The 15,123-nt window shown below is 37.0% G+C and overlaps 2 protein-coding genes across 2 annotated transcripts; both read right to left on the reverse strand.

Moving 5' to 3' along the window:
* Positions 1–6,725: 6,725 nt before the first annotated feature.
* mid1ip1l (MID1 interacting protein 1, like) lies at positions 6,726–8,701 on the reverse strand. The gene is made up of 2 exons (XM_079892865.1): positions 8,549–8,701; positions 6,726–7,869 (listed from the first exon to the last, which is right to left on the reverse strand). Exon 2 carries the CDS (start codon positions 7,860–7,862, stop codon positions 7,368–7,370), a length of 495 nt encoding a protein of 164 aa, XP_079748991.1. The 5' UTR covers positions 7,863–7,869; positions 8,549–8,701; the 3' UTR covers positions 6,726–7,367.
* A 524-nt stretch (positions 8,702–9,225) lies between these two features.
* On the reverse strand, positions 9,226–14,925 carry tspan6 (tetraspanin 6). Its single transcript, XM_079892285.1, has 8 exons — positions 14,662–14,925; positions 13,298–13,486; positions 12,293–12,367; positions 12,121–12,210; positions 10,748–10,909; positions 10,583–10,666; positions 10,410–10,494; positions 9,226–10,253 (listed from the first exon to the last, which is right to left on the reverse strand). Exons 1-7 carry the CDS (start codon positions 14,746–14,748, stop codon positions 10,426–10,428), a joined length of 756 nt encoding a protein of 251 aa, XP_079748411.1. The 5' UTR covers positions 14,749–14,925; the 3' UTR covers positions 9,226–10,253; positions 10,410–10,425.
* Between the last annotated feature and the right edge of the window lie 198 nt (positions 14,926–15,123).

Genomic DNA, 15,123 nt, shown 5'->3' on the forward strand with positions numbered 1-15,123 from the left:
TAATGTTCCTCTTGTCCTTCAGATTAGATTAAATCACGTGAAGGAGTCAGCTCGACCCTTTCTGAGGACACACCATTCAATTTATGAGGATAACAGGCTGAGAAGAGTTTTATAGAATATTTTGTGTAAATGCACAAGAAATGCAATTCCCAAAATCCCAACAGGCAAATAATAATCACAAAAAAAGGAATGTGTTCCAGTGAATGGGTGAGCACACTCATTTTACCAGAGAAACTATAGTGAACTTAGCAGATATGCTATGATTATCCTAAGTAAAAGCATATCTGCATGAGTTATTGGCTTTATGGGTGGAGGGAACCAATGCAACACTGCATGTCAGGTTGAAAACGTTCCAGCTAAGCACCACACCTACCGTGTTATGTAACCTCAGTTGCCTTGAACATTCTTACAGCTACACGTTTTCCACCCTGTCTTATAGTCTGCATGAAATGATCATGTACAGCAAGACAGCTGCAGGGTGAATTCTTTGCCCTCTCTGACACTGTTGAATGACAGCATGTCTAGTATTTTTTCACATAGTCTTTAACTTGCAGTGTGGCACAAAGAGAACAAACATTTCATGATAAGATAGCTTGTGTTCAATGCAATGACAACTTTAGAAGTTTTTAAGGGTCACTAAGCACTTATTCTTTGCTGATTGTTTGTTAACATACACCTTTGCACTTTCTGCAGGCTCTGTTTCCTGTGAAAGATAGGGGAGGGGTTTGCACTTCAGCCTTGCATCATGCATGCACAAAAAAATGCGATAAATATATCAGAGGGAAAAACATCAGCAGTCTGAAGGTCATTATATAAGCATCTGGATTAGTTAAAGTGTCTTGAAGTCAACTGTTTAGAACTGCTCATATATAAATATATTAAGATATAATGTGGGAAACACATGGAAGCATGTTTCTTCTTCAGTCAAATTTAAAAAAAAATTATATATAGTAGTGAGATAGAGTTTAAAGTAATAAATAAAGTCACAACTGTGAGACAGCGCTGATTACTAAAACTAAAATGTAAATAAAAATAAAGCTACTGTAAATAGAAATATATATATAAAAACTAATGAAAATGACAAAAGCACATAACAAAATTAATGACACTTAAACTGAATATATATCAAAAGAAAAGCTAACTCAAATAATTAATACATATTATATTAGTATATAAACAATACAATATTTGGGGCTTCCATAGAACCTATGGAATGAATAGGCCAACCTAATGATATTGACTTTCACTCCGATCACTGTGAGATAGAGAATCACAATAATTATTTATATTGTGTTCCAAAGCAGAAATGGGCTTCCATAGAAACATAATGCTGTGTATTTTACATAGGCTACTCAAATTACAGAGCAACACATCACACCTAAGAGTTTATCTACCAACTCTGATTTTACACTGACTTCTTAAGAATAAAACAAAACGGAACTATTGCTTTATTGCATTTTTATGAAATCATACCATTACCACAGACTATTGCTCTGTCAGGGACATGTTACTTGCAGACACAAGAGATATTGCCACACAACTGTCATGCATCTTCTAAAAATCTCAATGAAAAAACAGGACCATAAGGCATATCCCTAGCTGACTTTTGTGCTGTGTGAATGGTGTGAAAGCTCGGCCTCTAGTACTGAGAGGTCGCACACAGAGAGAGATTGGTAATGCTTTAATGGAGCACACAGGCTCTCATTATATAACACAAGGCTTAGTATTGTAAGGCTGAGTGGGGTGAGCATCTCCTTACCCAAACCAGCTGATCATCTCACCATAGCATCACTAACAGCTGTCAGCCACCCAACATTATGCCATTAATAAATTACCCAGGCCCACAAAATTGAGTAGAATCAAAACTATTCAACTCATATTGCAAATCAGGTTTATTGGCAAAATTTACAGACTTTCAGCTGTTTGCAATGAACAAATCAAACAAAAGTATTCGAAATAGTTCAACACAACAAATGTTTCAAGTGGTTTCCCCAAATTCAACTGAAAATGCAACTTTTAAATGAGCAACTTTCTGCAGTCTCAAAATTATTCAACCCCCTGAACAGAATCCCTCACAACAGCACAAATCTGCGAAACAGGTGTTGTCTCAAGCACACCTGATGCAACTAATCAAGGGCTTCATTAGTTGCACCAGGTGTGCTTGAGCTAGAACACATGAAATATCTGAACTGACTTTGTTTGTTGAGTCACGTTTGACTGCATGTTAGAAATATGGCTAAGTAAAAAGAATGGTCCAAAAAATTTAAGAGAAGATATCATCTCCCTTCACAAACAAGGAACAGGATACAAAAAGATAGCAAATGCACTAAATGCTCCTAGAGACACCATTGGAAGGATAGTTTGCAAGTTCAAAGTTAAAGGAACAGCAGTTACACTACCTGGACGGGGCAGAAAAGGGAAGCTATCAACAGCTGCAACCAGATTTCTGAGAAGGCAGGTTCAGAAATATCTTTGAGTGACTGCAAAAGACCTGCAGCAAGACTTGGTGGCAACAGGCAGAGGTTTCAGCTTGCACAGTAAGGCGCGTACTAAATACATGCAGTTCCCATGCCAGAACTCCAAGATGTACACCACTACTGACCCAAAAGCACAAGAAAAGTCAGCTCCAATTTGCTCATAATCAAATAAGTAAGTCACAGAAGTTTTGGGATTATGTTCTGTGGAGCGATGAAAAAAAAAACTGGAACTTTTCAGCCCTATGGATCAGCGGTGTATCTGGACGAGGAAGAATGAAACACTCTGCCTACAGTTAAGCATGGTGGCTCTGTGATGCTCCGGGGCTGCTTTGCATCCTCTGGCACTGGAAACCTGCAGCAAGATGGATTCATTTTTGTATATCAAGAAATCCTAGGAGAAAACGTCCTGCCGTCAGTGAGGAATGCGGAAGCTTGGGCATCACTGGACCTTCAAACAGGACAATGATCCCGAGCATACCTCAAATTCCACCAAGGCTTGGATGCAGAAGAAATCCTGGAAGATTCTATTGTGGCCATCACAGTCACCTGACTTGAACCCCATGGAAAATTTCTGGTGAGATTTGAAGGCGGGCGGGTGCAGCACGCAAACCCAAGAACATTACTGAACTGGAGGCCATTGCTCAAATAGGCTAAGATTCCTCAGAAACGCTGCCAGAAGCTGGTGTCTGGCTATACATCTCGTTTGCAGCAGGTCATAATGGCAAAAGGGTGTTCTACTAAGTACTAAAGCTGCTTACCATGAAGGGGTTGAAGCCTGCAGAAGTCATTAAAAGTTGCATTTTCAGTTGAATTTGGGCAAAACACTTGAAACATTTGTTGTGTTGAGCTATTTTAATGACTTTTGTTTGATTTGTTCATTGCAAACAGCTGAAAGTCTGTAAATTTTGCCAATAAGCCTGATTTGCAATGGGGGTTGAATAATTTTCACTACAACTATACAGTTACTACGCCTTTCACTTACGATTGTATAGTTTTGTACGATGATGTATAGTTTTTTCATGACTCTCAGGATACTTTATAAAACATTTTATTAATTTAAATGGAATGTAGGTTTGGTCTTGGTGGACTATAGCTATTGTGCTGCTGCTGCTGCAGAGCACGTACAGCTTGCTTCCGCTAAATGCTCAGAACATAAAATGAATTGAAACCCCCATAGCAGATCTAGGCAGGTGGTGCTGGGGAGGCGGAGGATTAGAATAAGAATTTGCATAGCGTGCAGAGTGTATTCTTTTGGATGCATCGTGGTTATAAAGGGAAGTAGTGATAGATATGTAAAATTGTTTGTCTGTGGAAGTTACATTGAAACCAATCAGAAATCGAATAGAGTTTCATGCATGAACTTACTTAATTTAAACAGTTTAGTGTAACTTTTCAAGTAACATGCTTCTAATTCATTGAGTAGCTCGATTAAATGCTACATTCTTAAAAATAAAGGTTCCAAAAAGGGGTTTTCGCAGTTATGCCATAGAAGAACCATTTTTGGTTCCCCAAAGACCTTTTCAGTGAAAGGTTCTTAAAATATAGTTTTTTTCTTAGTGTAGAGAACATTTTAATAATCTAAAGAACCCATCTCCACTCTAAAGAACCTTTTGCAATGGAAAGGTTCCATGGATTCTAAAGGTTCTTCATGGAACCTTAAATGCCAAAAAAATTACCTTTATTTTTAAAGGCCAATTCACACGGCACAGACAAACGCCAACAAACAAGTTGGCCATTGGATTTAGAATTTTATGAAAAATAACTGTCATGTTCACACCGCCCCAACAGACACAGACAAATGCTGATTGAACATGTTCAGTCAGGTGAAAACAAACCCCGACCAACAGCAACAGACGCCGACAGGGCTAACACACGGATCCGACAAAACCCAACAAACATGTTTGTTGGCGTTTGTCTGTGCAGTGTGAATTGGCCTTAAAAGTGTATAGCTGTAACAAGTAGACATGCTCATCTAAATGAACCTCTAAGTTTGATTCATTCTAATGAATTGGTTCATCATAAACGGTCCTCTCTCATACTGGAAAAGTTACAATTTATTATTTAATTATATTGATTGATTCAAGTTTTTTGCTTGTCAGCCTTTAACTATATATATAAATAATCTGTTTAAATCAGTTTGACCCATATCATAAATCTGATACCATGGAACATTCTGCCACGTCTCACACGTGAATGCCAGTCACTAGCATTACATTTGTTTAGCAACGTTCCCTTGCGGGTTCCAAGATGCTCTGGACCACGTAAAGGGCAGCTGCTAGATATCATCCAGCAGACTGGATGTGCCCGGCCAAGTCTGGATTGCCTGATCACGTAGTCGCTCAATGCACCATGGCATGGGGAAGAGCTGATCCAGCCAAACATTTAGAAACTGATTTATGCTTTTATGAGTCCCTTTATGATTTATGATGGTTTTATCGTCATGCCAGTCTGTCACGGTTGCATATCCCTGATAAAACAGTTTGTGCACATCAAAAAGGAAATCTTGTTTAATATAAAATGTAATATATATAAATAGGCCTACATAAATTCTGTTTATATATTATATATATATATAAAAATAAATTCTGTTTATATAATACATGTGTGTGTATATGTACATATACACACACACACACACACACATATAACACAAACTTTTAAGTTAGATGCGAATAATTGCTTTGACAGCACTATCATATATATAGGCTAGATAATCCTGTAAATTATCTGTGATATCCTGTAAATATGCTCTCTGGGTGGATAAAACGACATAAATGCCTTTTTAAAAAAAATTCTATCCATGCTACATGTTTGTTCAAGCCTCAAAATGATATTTTAAGACAACTGCAAATCCCTTATTTAGTTGCTAGTGTATGCATCATGCAGATTAGTTCCTTTGACCGCCTGGCAGTATGCGCATCTCACGCTGACCTATTTCACATGAATGGTCAGATCGTTGGACTACATTTGGTCTGACATACCATAATGCCCCTTTGTAGCTACAGCAGCCATTTTGATAATATATACAGCAATTCTCACATTTGCTTTGCTTTTGTCTGTTCTTTGTTTCCATCCACCTACATTACTTCAAAGGATGGGTGCTACCATGATTGTGGCTTGGGCGGATAGAAAATTGTATTGTTCATGGTTCAGTGAACGTTTAGTACAAGATGAAAAACACAACTTTGGTTAAGAAAGGTGAGAAGGTTTTCAGAATCAGATAGTCAATATCCAGTCACAAAGGATAAAGTCAGGAATATAAAATGCATGACAGGGAAATGCAAAAATAATTTCTTAAACATTACCCCCCAGGTTTCAGACAAGGCTTAAGCCTAGTCCCAGACTAAAATGCACATTTGAGCGGTTTTAACTGAAAGCAACTTGCACAGACATATCTTAAATCATGTCAGTGCCATTGTTTTGTCTCAAGATGCACACCAGTAATGTTTTCCTTTTCAAAAATACATGCTACCTAAATGTCCTAATTGAACTAAGGCCTAATCCTGGCTTAATCTAAGCCCTGCCTTTGAAACCAGGCCTACATCTTGAGACACTTAATTCAGTTTCAAACACTCACAACATACGAGAACTGAAGACTGAAACTTCGTCTTAAGGACTAGTCTAGATATATCATAATTAGATTAAAGGTCATGAACCGATAAACTCCATCAGACATTTATGGGTCTAATACACTTTGAACCGTAATGTCTCAAACTGTCTGCATTAGCATTTATGACACTGGTTTTAATGTATTTTAGAGGAGTCACAACAGTTGAGAATGGAGAATAAAAGTGATACTTTGGCCAAAAATGAATTGTCACTCACATTCATTTAATTATAAACTTGTTTGACTTTCTTCTATAGAAAGTGAGAAATGTTTTGGTTATGTCCATACAAATGAAAAGTCAATAACCAAAAACGGTTTACACTCCTTTTGCAAACTTGAGTTGCAGAATTTACCACCCCCTCAAGACATTACAAACAAGGCAAGACCTTTAATGAAAACAAGATCAAACCTGCCTTTGCAAAAGCATCGTCACACACGCAACTCTTACGAAACCAGATTAGCAGACACTCACTAACTCCATTCAGGATTAGATATTTGAGTCAAATATCTAATCCTGAATGGAGTTAGTGAGTGTCTGCTAATCTGGTTTCGTAATTTGACCCAGCCCGCTGGTAAGTGTTGGCATCTTATTGCACTTGAGAGAAGCCACGCAGTTCTCTGGAGGAAGACAGTGCATTGAGGCAGTTTAAGTTAATACTTTATTTATAAGTCACTATATTACATAACAGCACAACATAAAACTTGAAATCTTTTAGAACAAAAAAAAACAACCAGTGGCATTACAGACTCAAATGGGTCCTGTTCAAAAGGAAACAATGCATGACAAGCATGCATACTTGAACAGCACAAGTGGGAAATGAAGACAGAAGGCACGCCATGACACATGGACAAGTGCACAAGAGCAGCATTAATGCATAAAAACCCCCTCATTAAAAGGCAAATTGGCTAATATGAAGAAATGAATTACCAGCATTCAGATTCTTCTACAGCTTCAAAATGACAATGTCAAGGGCTTTCTGACTTGGCATACAGAGATTTTAAAAAAACAAAACCCAAAACTAGCTGGAAGAGATTCACGCTGCTGAAATGGTCAGTTAAAAAAATAATAATAATAATATCTTTACTCTCATAGCCCTTTAACTTCCAGTGGAAACATCCTGAAAGCACCAGAGACTGCCAAAACAAGCAACGTGACAACTAATTTGGGTAAAAAACCCTTTTGATGGCAGAGGGGGATCTAGAGCCCTTTAGGTCCACTGCTGCACATTCACTTCCCAGTCCAACAGTTCATGAATTGTCCATTAGAGGTTAACGAATCAATCCTATCGCAAAAGGCTACCTCCGCCAATTTCTCTCTTGTAACGACTTGTGAGATGATCAGCCTGGACGGTGAGCTTGGACAGAACGGCAAACAGTCCATGGAGGTGGTAGTGGAACTGGCCCTCCAGGTCGGAGCCCTCCTCCACGGCTCCTCCGTTCACCTGTGGCGGCTCTTCTTGCTTCACTGCCATCTCTAGAAAGCTGGCACCACCACCCATCTCCCTCTTCAGCAGGCCCCATTCCATGTCGTTCTTAAGGGACTTCACCAGCAGGTAGTGCTCATACATATCCCTCTGTTTGCTGGGGAAAGGGGGGACGACGTTGTTGTTGTTGTGGCTAACAGAGGCTTGGCTGTCCTGGTCCTCCAGAGGCACGTCCCGCAGCAAGCTTGGCACCATGATGGTCTCGTCCATGTTGTTGGCAGCGGCGATAAACCGGTTCATGACGTTGAGCAGTGAGTGCTTGTTGCAGTGTGTGTCGTTGCTGAGTTGCATCATGGCAAAGCTGAAATTAAAAGGTGAAACATTCAGAACTTCAAAACGCATTGCGATGCAGGAAGTGTACAATAGGCTATACTCTCTTTCAACTAAAACCATTATAAATCGACGAGTGTGATAAACTGATTCTTTTAACGTTACGTCATAGAGTTACGACATGATATTGTCCCTGACATGCCAGTATTGCACATTATATGCTCAACAACAGTCCAGTAAAGCAGTTTATTGTGGTTTAACGGGCCCTAGTTCAATTTGTTGCAGCCATGATGCAGCTCGAAATGTGAAATATAATTTGCATTTATTTTAAACACGAATTAATTTACGTTTCGGCAGAAAGGCGTTAAAACGTTTGAATAAAGCGCAATTTAAATGAAACCAACTCCGCGTATTTTCACCAGAGAACCACGCAGATTCAGAGCGACCATTTCGTTCCGGGTTTTAGCGGTTCAATCGAGTCATTGTAAAATAGCTCTCTAAAAAATAAATTAGTTTTAGTTCCTCGCGTCGCTAGTGCAGATGGTCATTTTGCATTGATATTGTAGACTTTCAGATATTAAACCGGTAACGAAACACTACTAAAGAACCTTGCGTTTCAAATTTAACGTTACAGGAGACAAGCATCGCTTCACCGACCTTGCAATGACACGCAATAAACGTAAAATAGGGTATACATGCAATTAACTTACCTGATTGAAACCTGGTAACTGACTGGTATAGCCCAATAATAAACTATAAAAGACTGACAAAGTTGCCAACGCTTTATATCGTTCCAATAGAGAAGAAAGTTCCCTTCTTCTGAGGGTGCAGGGGGAGACCGACAAACTTATACTGTTGACGTCAGGCGGGGAAGCGTCATGTCCAATGATTATACCGAGATGCAAGTGATTGACAGGGCATCGGACCAATCAAGCGCCTGCTTTTAATCCGCATCCATGTTTGTCGTTATCTTTTACAAAATACAACCTCTTTACATGTAACGTTAGGTGAGTAAATGATATCAGAATTGTCTTTTAAAATTGCTCGTTGTGATTAAATAAATAGTGGGATAACCCACAAACTAATATTTCCCCGGTGTAGTCGTTTAGCCCGTGTCGTATTATCAATAATGCGACCTTCTTTTAAAAATACTATTTCTACTACAGTAGTTTTCATTACTAGTGATAGTAATAGCTACTAACATTTCTTTATATTAAAGTCTTCCTCTGTTCTGAACCATGCATGCAGAGTACAGGTGAATAAATAAACCGATAGCGCCATCTGGTGGCTCTGTGTCTGAAGCTTATGCGCATATAAAAACAGTTTATTATTCCTATGCATTTTACAGTTTGCAAAAATGAAAAATAAAAAACAAACACACGAAAAGGCTGTTGAAAATGTTGTTTTACAAAGATATAAATATCTATAGTCTTTGACGTGCACATGCTCAAAAATAAATCCATATGCTGACAAAGCACAGAGGGTGGTTTATCCGACTTGTGACAAAAATGAATGAGCATGAATATGCTGACATAAGAGAAAGGAATAATAGTTTCAAACATAATCTGGATTATACATCACCTTACTTTCCTTACAAATGCAAGGATGTTTTAAACACTTTTCAACCCTGGCATGGATAATTTTGATAGTTGTAGCCTTTTATGTACATGTTAAATATTGTTACCTGATCAACCAGAGCGACAACAGATTTCACATTTCACAGACAAAGTTAAAGAGAGACTACACATTTTCTGTTCAGCACATTACAGCCATGACTTTCAACAACCTTATAATAAACACTATCACTGCTACATTAATAAAGACAGCAAAGAAATTGCAAATAAACATAATTTTCAAAGCAGCAATCCAAATAGAAATGGACATGTATTAAAACTAGTTCTTGAAAATGAACTGGTGATGATAAACAGAACTCCATATGTAACACGTGAAGTGGATAACACCTTAATGACCCAAATTACTATCAGGTCATTTTCAAAACATCCTTTTTGGAAAATGTTGAACTTTAAGGTTGTATGCAAGAAAAGTTACAAATATTTTTAATAGATGCAAAGTTTTAGCATGTGTTAATTCCAATGAAACAAAAGTCAAGGTGTACAATACACCGTTTACGTCATAACTGACTGTGTTCCTGGTTTAAAACGTATGCACTTTCTACAAACTTGTATATCTAATCACTATTACATTTACACTCTGGCAAAACAAATGCAAACCAATCTTATCCCTTTGGAATGGGTTATTTCCCTTCAATGTAATTACCAACAAGAAATATTCTTTAAAAAGCAGTCAGAAATCCTCTAAAATGAAATGTTTAGCTAAGGCATGCATACAAAACACTGAAACTAAATGGTTTCCCTTTGTGTCATGTTCAGCCCTCTGTGATCTGCAGATGATACCCTGTAAACAGACAGAAGTGAGAATAAGAACCCCTAGATAATAACCTAGTAATGCATTTTTGTTCAATAATAATAATTACTAAAATGACACGTAATAGAACAGAAAATTGTGGCATTTAAAAAAGAACACCCTACAGGGAAGAGTAAGAAAATGTACCTGTGGAAGAGAGTCGCTACACCATCTCATATTGGTTGTTGGTGATATAGCGAGACAGGCAGCATGCCAAGAATATCCCAATGAGCTGAGGAATTGAATGGCACATAAAAGACATAATTAGGTGCATTACAGACCAGAAACATTTAAAAAAAAAAACTGGGCTTGACGAGTACCTGGAAGAATGCAATTCCAAAAGAAATTCCAGCAATAATACCAAGATTGGCCTCCATCGTTGTAGTCATCAGAGCGAAGCAGCCCTAACAAGAGGAGGAATAAATTATTGTATTCCAGAATTGGAATAAAGTTCTTACTTTAGGGATTTCCCCTAAAGTTCTTACCTGTTGATATACCACTAATGCAGCTTTTTTAAGATCCTTAAGTTCTTCAGATGTACAGTTTCCACCAGCAGTCACGTTACAGCAGCTTATGGGGATGCCATTATCTTTGAAGTAATCAGTGCTTTCCCAGCTGGTGTAGTTCTTGTCTCCACAGCATTGCAGCTACAAAGAACAAAATATTAAATTACGCTCCTCAAAACATTTAAGCAGATTAGTGAAGTTTTACGTAGTCCGGATGTTTTGTATAGAGATGTGCCAATCCGACACGGACCTTTTTTGTTTGTTGAATCGGGTGTCGGTCAGATGGGACCAATCCAAATTCAATACTGTGCATTATGGTTGTTACTGGTTTGGTTTTAAGTATTATAAAAGCACCATGAATGTGCTCTAAACTTTTTCATTATGGTATACTTGGTTTGCTTTAAAAGCATCATCATGAGCCCAGAATGCGCAAAAGTGCTTTTGTGCCGCTCTGCATTGGAGTCTTTCATGTGTAGCCTATATATTTGTTCATGTGTAGCCCATATATTGGTTCTATCTTATCTACCATGTCTGTTATCCTATTTCTGTGCCATATATTCCAAAGAAATGCTTTTTATAGTGTGTACATTCATGTAGTAATAATAACTATCACAAATATATTGTTCATAGGATTTTTCATGCATGTAACACAAATAGTAATTTGAAATTGCAGTTTTTGTTTTTTTAACCCATAATTCCAGATGTAAAAATTTAAACTCACATTCACTTAATTTTTATTGTACAAGATTATTGCTGGATATAAGATGTTCACTGGAACAATAAACAATAAGCAGTAAGTTTAATAAACAAACCAATCAGATACAGATTTAAGGTTTATTTCAAATCACATTAATATAAAAACCTGTTTCCACCTTACAGGAAAAAAGGTAATTGTGAACTATTTTTTGTTATTATGACTTTATCTATCTATCTATCTCTCTCTCTCTCTCTCTCACACACACATACATATATATATATATAAACACATATAGAATTTTAATATATATATATATATATATATATATATATATATATATATATATATATATATATATATATATATATATATATATATATATATGTACGATATATGTGTGTGTGTGTGTGTGTGTGTGAGATATATGTGTATATACACACACACACACACACACACACATACACATATACATATATACATATATATATATATATATATATATATATATATATATATATATATATTTTTTTTTTTTACTGGCATCACATAGGCATCTGTATTAGCAGATACTGATTGTTACAGTATCGGTATCTACATGAAAAAGTGGTATTGCACAATTCCTAATTTTGTACTGCTTCCAGTAATACATGCTTACTGTTCTCTGGATCCTGTCCAGATCTTCAGTGTCTTTACCAGTGTATTTTGTTTCAGCACGTGTATAGCCTTCTTTAAGCACTGCTTTAATCTAAAAAGAGTACAAACATTATTTGGCTGTAGACAACAGATGGCATATGAATATGTAAAGGTAAAAAAACAAAAATAATTACCTCATGTCTGAAAATAAAGCCAGATATACCTGCCACGATTTCAGCTAAGAACACAATAATCAGGAACATAGCATACTACAAGAGAGGAGGGAGAAAGGGAACATGCTTAAAAACAATTAATAATAATGTTGATTGAAAACACAATGCACTTTCAACAAATAGGAGACAAAATACAACCTGAATATCAGATCTTTCAGAAAAATGTCAATCGTCAAACTAAATACGCCTAAATAAATAAATAAATAAATATATAGTCACTCAGTAGGGCTAGCTAGTCTGGGACCAAATGTTGGTCTGCTCCATAGACTGTAAAAAAGATGTTGGTCTGCATGCATCCGGAAAAGTGAAGCCAAATCATTTTGATCGCCCCCTGGTGGTTGGCTGCAATATAGGTCATAAACCCAGCCCTCTCCATGTAATTGAATGAGACCAAAAAAAAAATTACACTTCAAATATTTTTTTCTAAAGACGGTTTCTGTTATTTTAAGTAGTATCACGCTGAGTAGTAAGTGTTCGTTTTAGTTAGTAATGTTATAAAAACCGGGTGTAACATGATTTACAGCTGTGCTTGTGATTGAATCTGTGAGAGGGGGAGTATGCGCGGGACCTTGATACCGCGGCTCCACCTCAGGATCACTACTGCGCAGACTCAGGCTCCAAATGATGTAATCAGTGCAACATATCAACGGTTATTTATGGAATGTTTTAGCTCCATTTTTCTATAGTGGAAGGAAGTGGAGAAATGTCACCTATCTTTTTTTTTCTTCTTTTTTTCAGTCTATGGTCTGCAGTAATAAACAAACAAAAACGTTTTTTTTTAACAGGTTTGTAGGTTGAAATTACCATTTTAAGGGGAAATTACGTGCATTTTTCTTGATAGGTCAATTTTATGTCATATAAGAGGATTATCACTTAAGCCATCAAAGTGTACCCTATTCATAAAATGTGCTCCAAATACTTTTTTTTCACATTTATGAAACTTGTTTTATTTAGTTTAGAACGTACCAGCTTTAGCATCCATGGACTTCCACGGCAGGTCGCGAAGCAACCGAACAATCCGAAGATAATGATGATGGCTCCGGTCCCAATGAGGACATATGGTGCATTAGTGCCCTTGTCTGAACTCAGCAGGAGGTCGAACTCCAAATTAACCTTTCCCCATACTCCAACAGCCAACAGGATCACTCCTGTGAACTACAAATGAAGTTAAAAACTCTTCAAAACGTGTTTATGGATTTGCCTGAGGGATTACGGCATCCTGATTCTTGATGACACCCTTGCAACCTTGTAATTTCAGCTTCAAAACTCAGGCAGTTTAGAGAGAATTAAATAAAAACAGGGAATCTGGGAATGCTCAAGATCAACAGCCCTGACAACTGTTGTTAGCAAATATAAGCCTTGACCTATTTAGAAACGGCTCAAAATAAATAAAAGCCAAGTAAAGTAAAATTTTCTTGGGTAGTGCTTTTCTTCTTTACAAAATAAATCACGATGTTGGTGTTTATAATAACTTAATGTCTTTATGTCACATTTAGCAGATTAGAGCTTAACTAAAATAATTATACATTTTGCAACAATATAAACAATCAAGCAGTTGAGATTTGTTAGTACATAGTCGCTTAATGTGAATATACTTTATGTATGTGGATAAAGTATAGTTTTATAATGTATATAAACACCGGGGTTCAATTTTCGACCTAAGCAAATGATTGCGTCTAAGACTATTACTTATCTTTATCCACTTTCCTTTCTCAGCAAGGGTTATAAACATGACCATCTGTCCCCTGCCTGCTGAAAATCACTGTGAATAGCAATAAATAGTCGAGATAAAAGTTTATCATCGGACTTCGCACCCATTTGGGACACGTTTGATGAACTATTATTTAGTCTATATCAGTTTCCTTATTGAACATTTTAATAGATCAATGTATTTGAACATCGATCAAAACAGCTGTGTTCCCAAAGTACAAAAAGGCTGAAAAGTTTCTTAGGTCTTCCTCTGGAATAAATTATAACTTGTATACTACAATTATGTTTTACTTTATACTTTTGATATATAAAATGTAAAATACAGGAAAAACATCAAATTAATCGACGCATCTTAAACAAGCCGGTAAACAATAAAAGGTCGTCGACGGGATTTATGCAAAGTCTTTTGCCAATCAGAAGTAAATAAACAACTAATTAAAACCTCGAATGGCATCTTGTTTTTGTAAAAGTTAAACGTAGGCTTATCTAGTTAAAGTCTAAATTAGGATCAAACTAAGAGTAAGACGTGTTAGTTGGCTGAGCCCATTGTTCAGATTGAGTTAGCTGTGCAGATGTAGCCGCCTCAAGCTAACGCAAAGCTGATGAAAACACAAACTCACCCAGAATATCAGACTGTACGAGATGAGAAATGTCTTCAGACACGTTATCACGGGTTTGGTTTGCAAACGTTCGGATGGAGGGGACATTTCTGCTTTTGTTTTCCCAGCGGATCTGGCTGGCGACAGGATTTTTCGATGGAGAGTGCTGGAGGAAAAGTTGCGGATTGGAGTGAGAGACTGCGAGTTGGTAAAGTTTTGTTTAGGAACTGAAGGGTGAGGAGGGTGCTGTGGAGTCTTTTCCAGACAGGAAGTCCCTATACCAAGATAAAGGACTGGGATCTAGTCTGGGAAAGCTATAAATATAACATTAAAATGGACATATACATATATAAAAGAAAAAATAGCTGAGAAAATATTGTTCTCCGTTTGAACTGATTGTGATAAAACAAACACTTGCAAATTGGAAATGCGTATTAACTCAAAGCCTATACAAGCACGTTTTTCAACAAAATTCATTGGTTA

Source organism: Squalius cephalus (assembly GCF_949319135.1).
Source record: "Squalius cephalus genome assembly, chromosome: 14".
In the NCBI taxonomy this organism is placed as follows: Eukaryota; Metazoa; Chordata; class Actinopteri; order Cypriniformes; family Leuciscidae; genus Squalius; species Squalius cephalus.

What these genes read in the sequence shown, in the direction of transcription:
- mid1ip1l (XM_079892865.1), bottom strand. Translation starts at nt 7,862, where the DNA reads ATGATGCAACTCAGCAACGACACACACTGCAACAAGCACTCACTGCTC.
- tspan6 (XM_079892285.1), bottom strand. Translation starts at nt 14,748, where the DNA reads ATGTCCCCTCCATCCGAACGTTTGCAAACCAAACCCGTGATAACGTGT. An exon ending in GTCCATGGATGCTAAAGCTG is followed by an intron (nt 12,368 to 13,297) that starts GTACGTTCTAAA and finishes CCTCTCTTGTAG; the next exon opens with TATGCTATGTTCCTGATTAT. An exon ending in TGGACAGGATCCAGAGAACA is followed by an intron (nt 10,910 to 12,120) that starts GTAAGCATGTAT and finishes TGTTCTTTGTAG; the next exon opens with CTGCAATGCTGTGGAGACAA.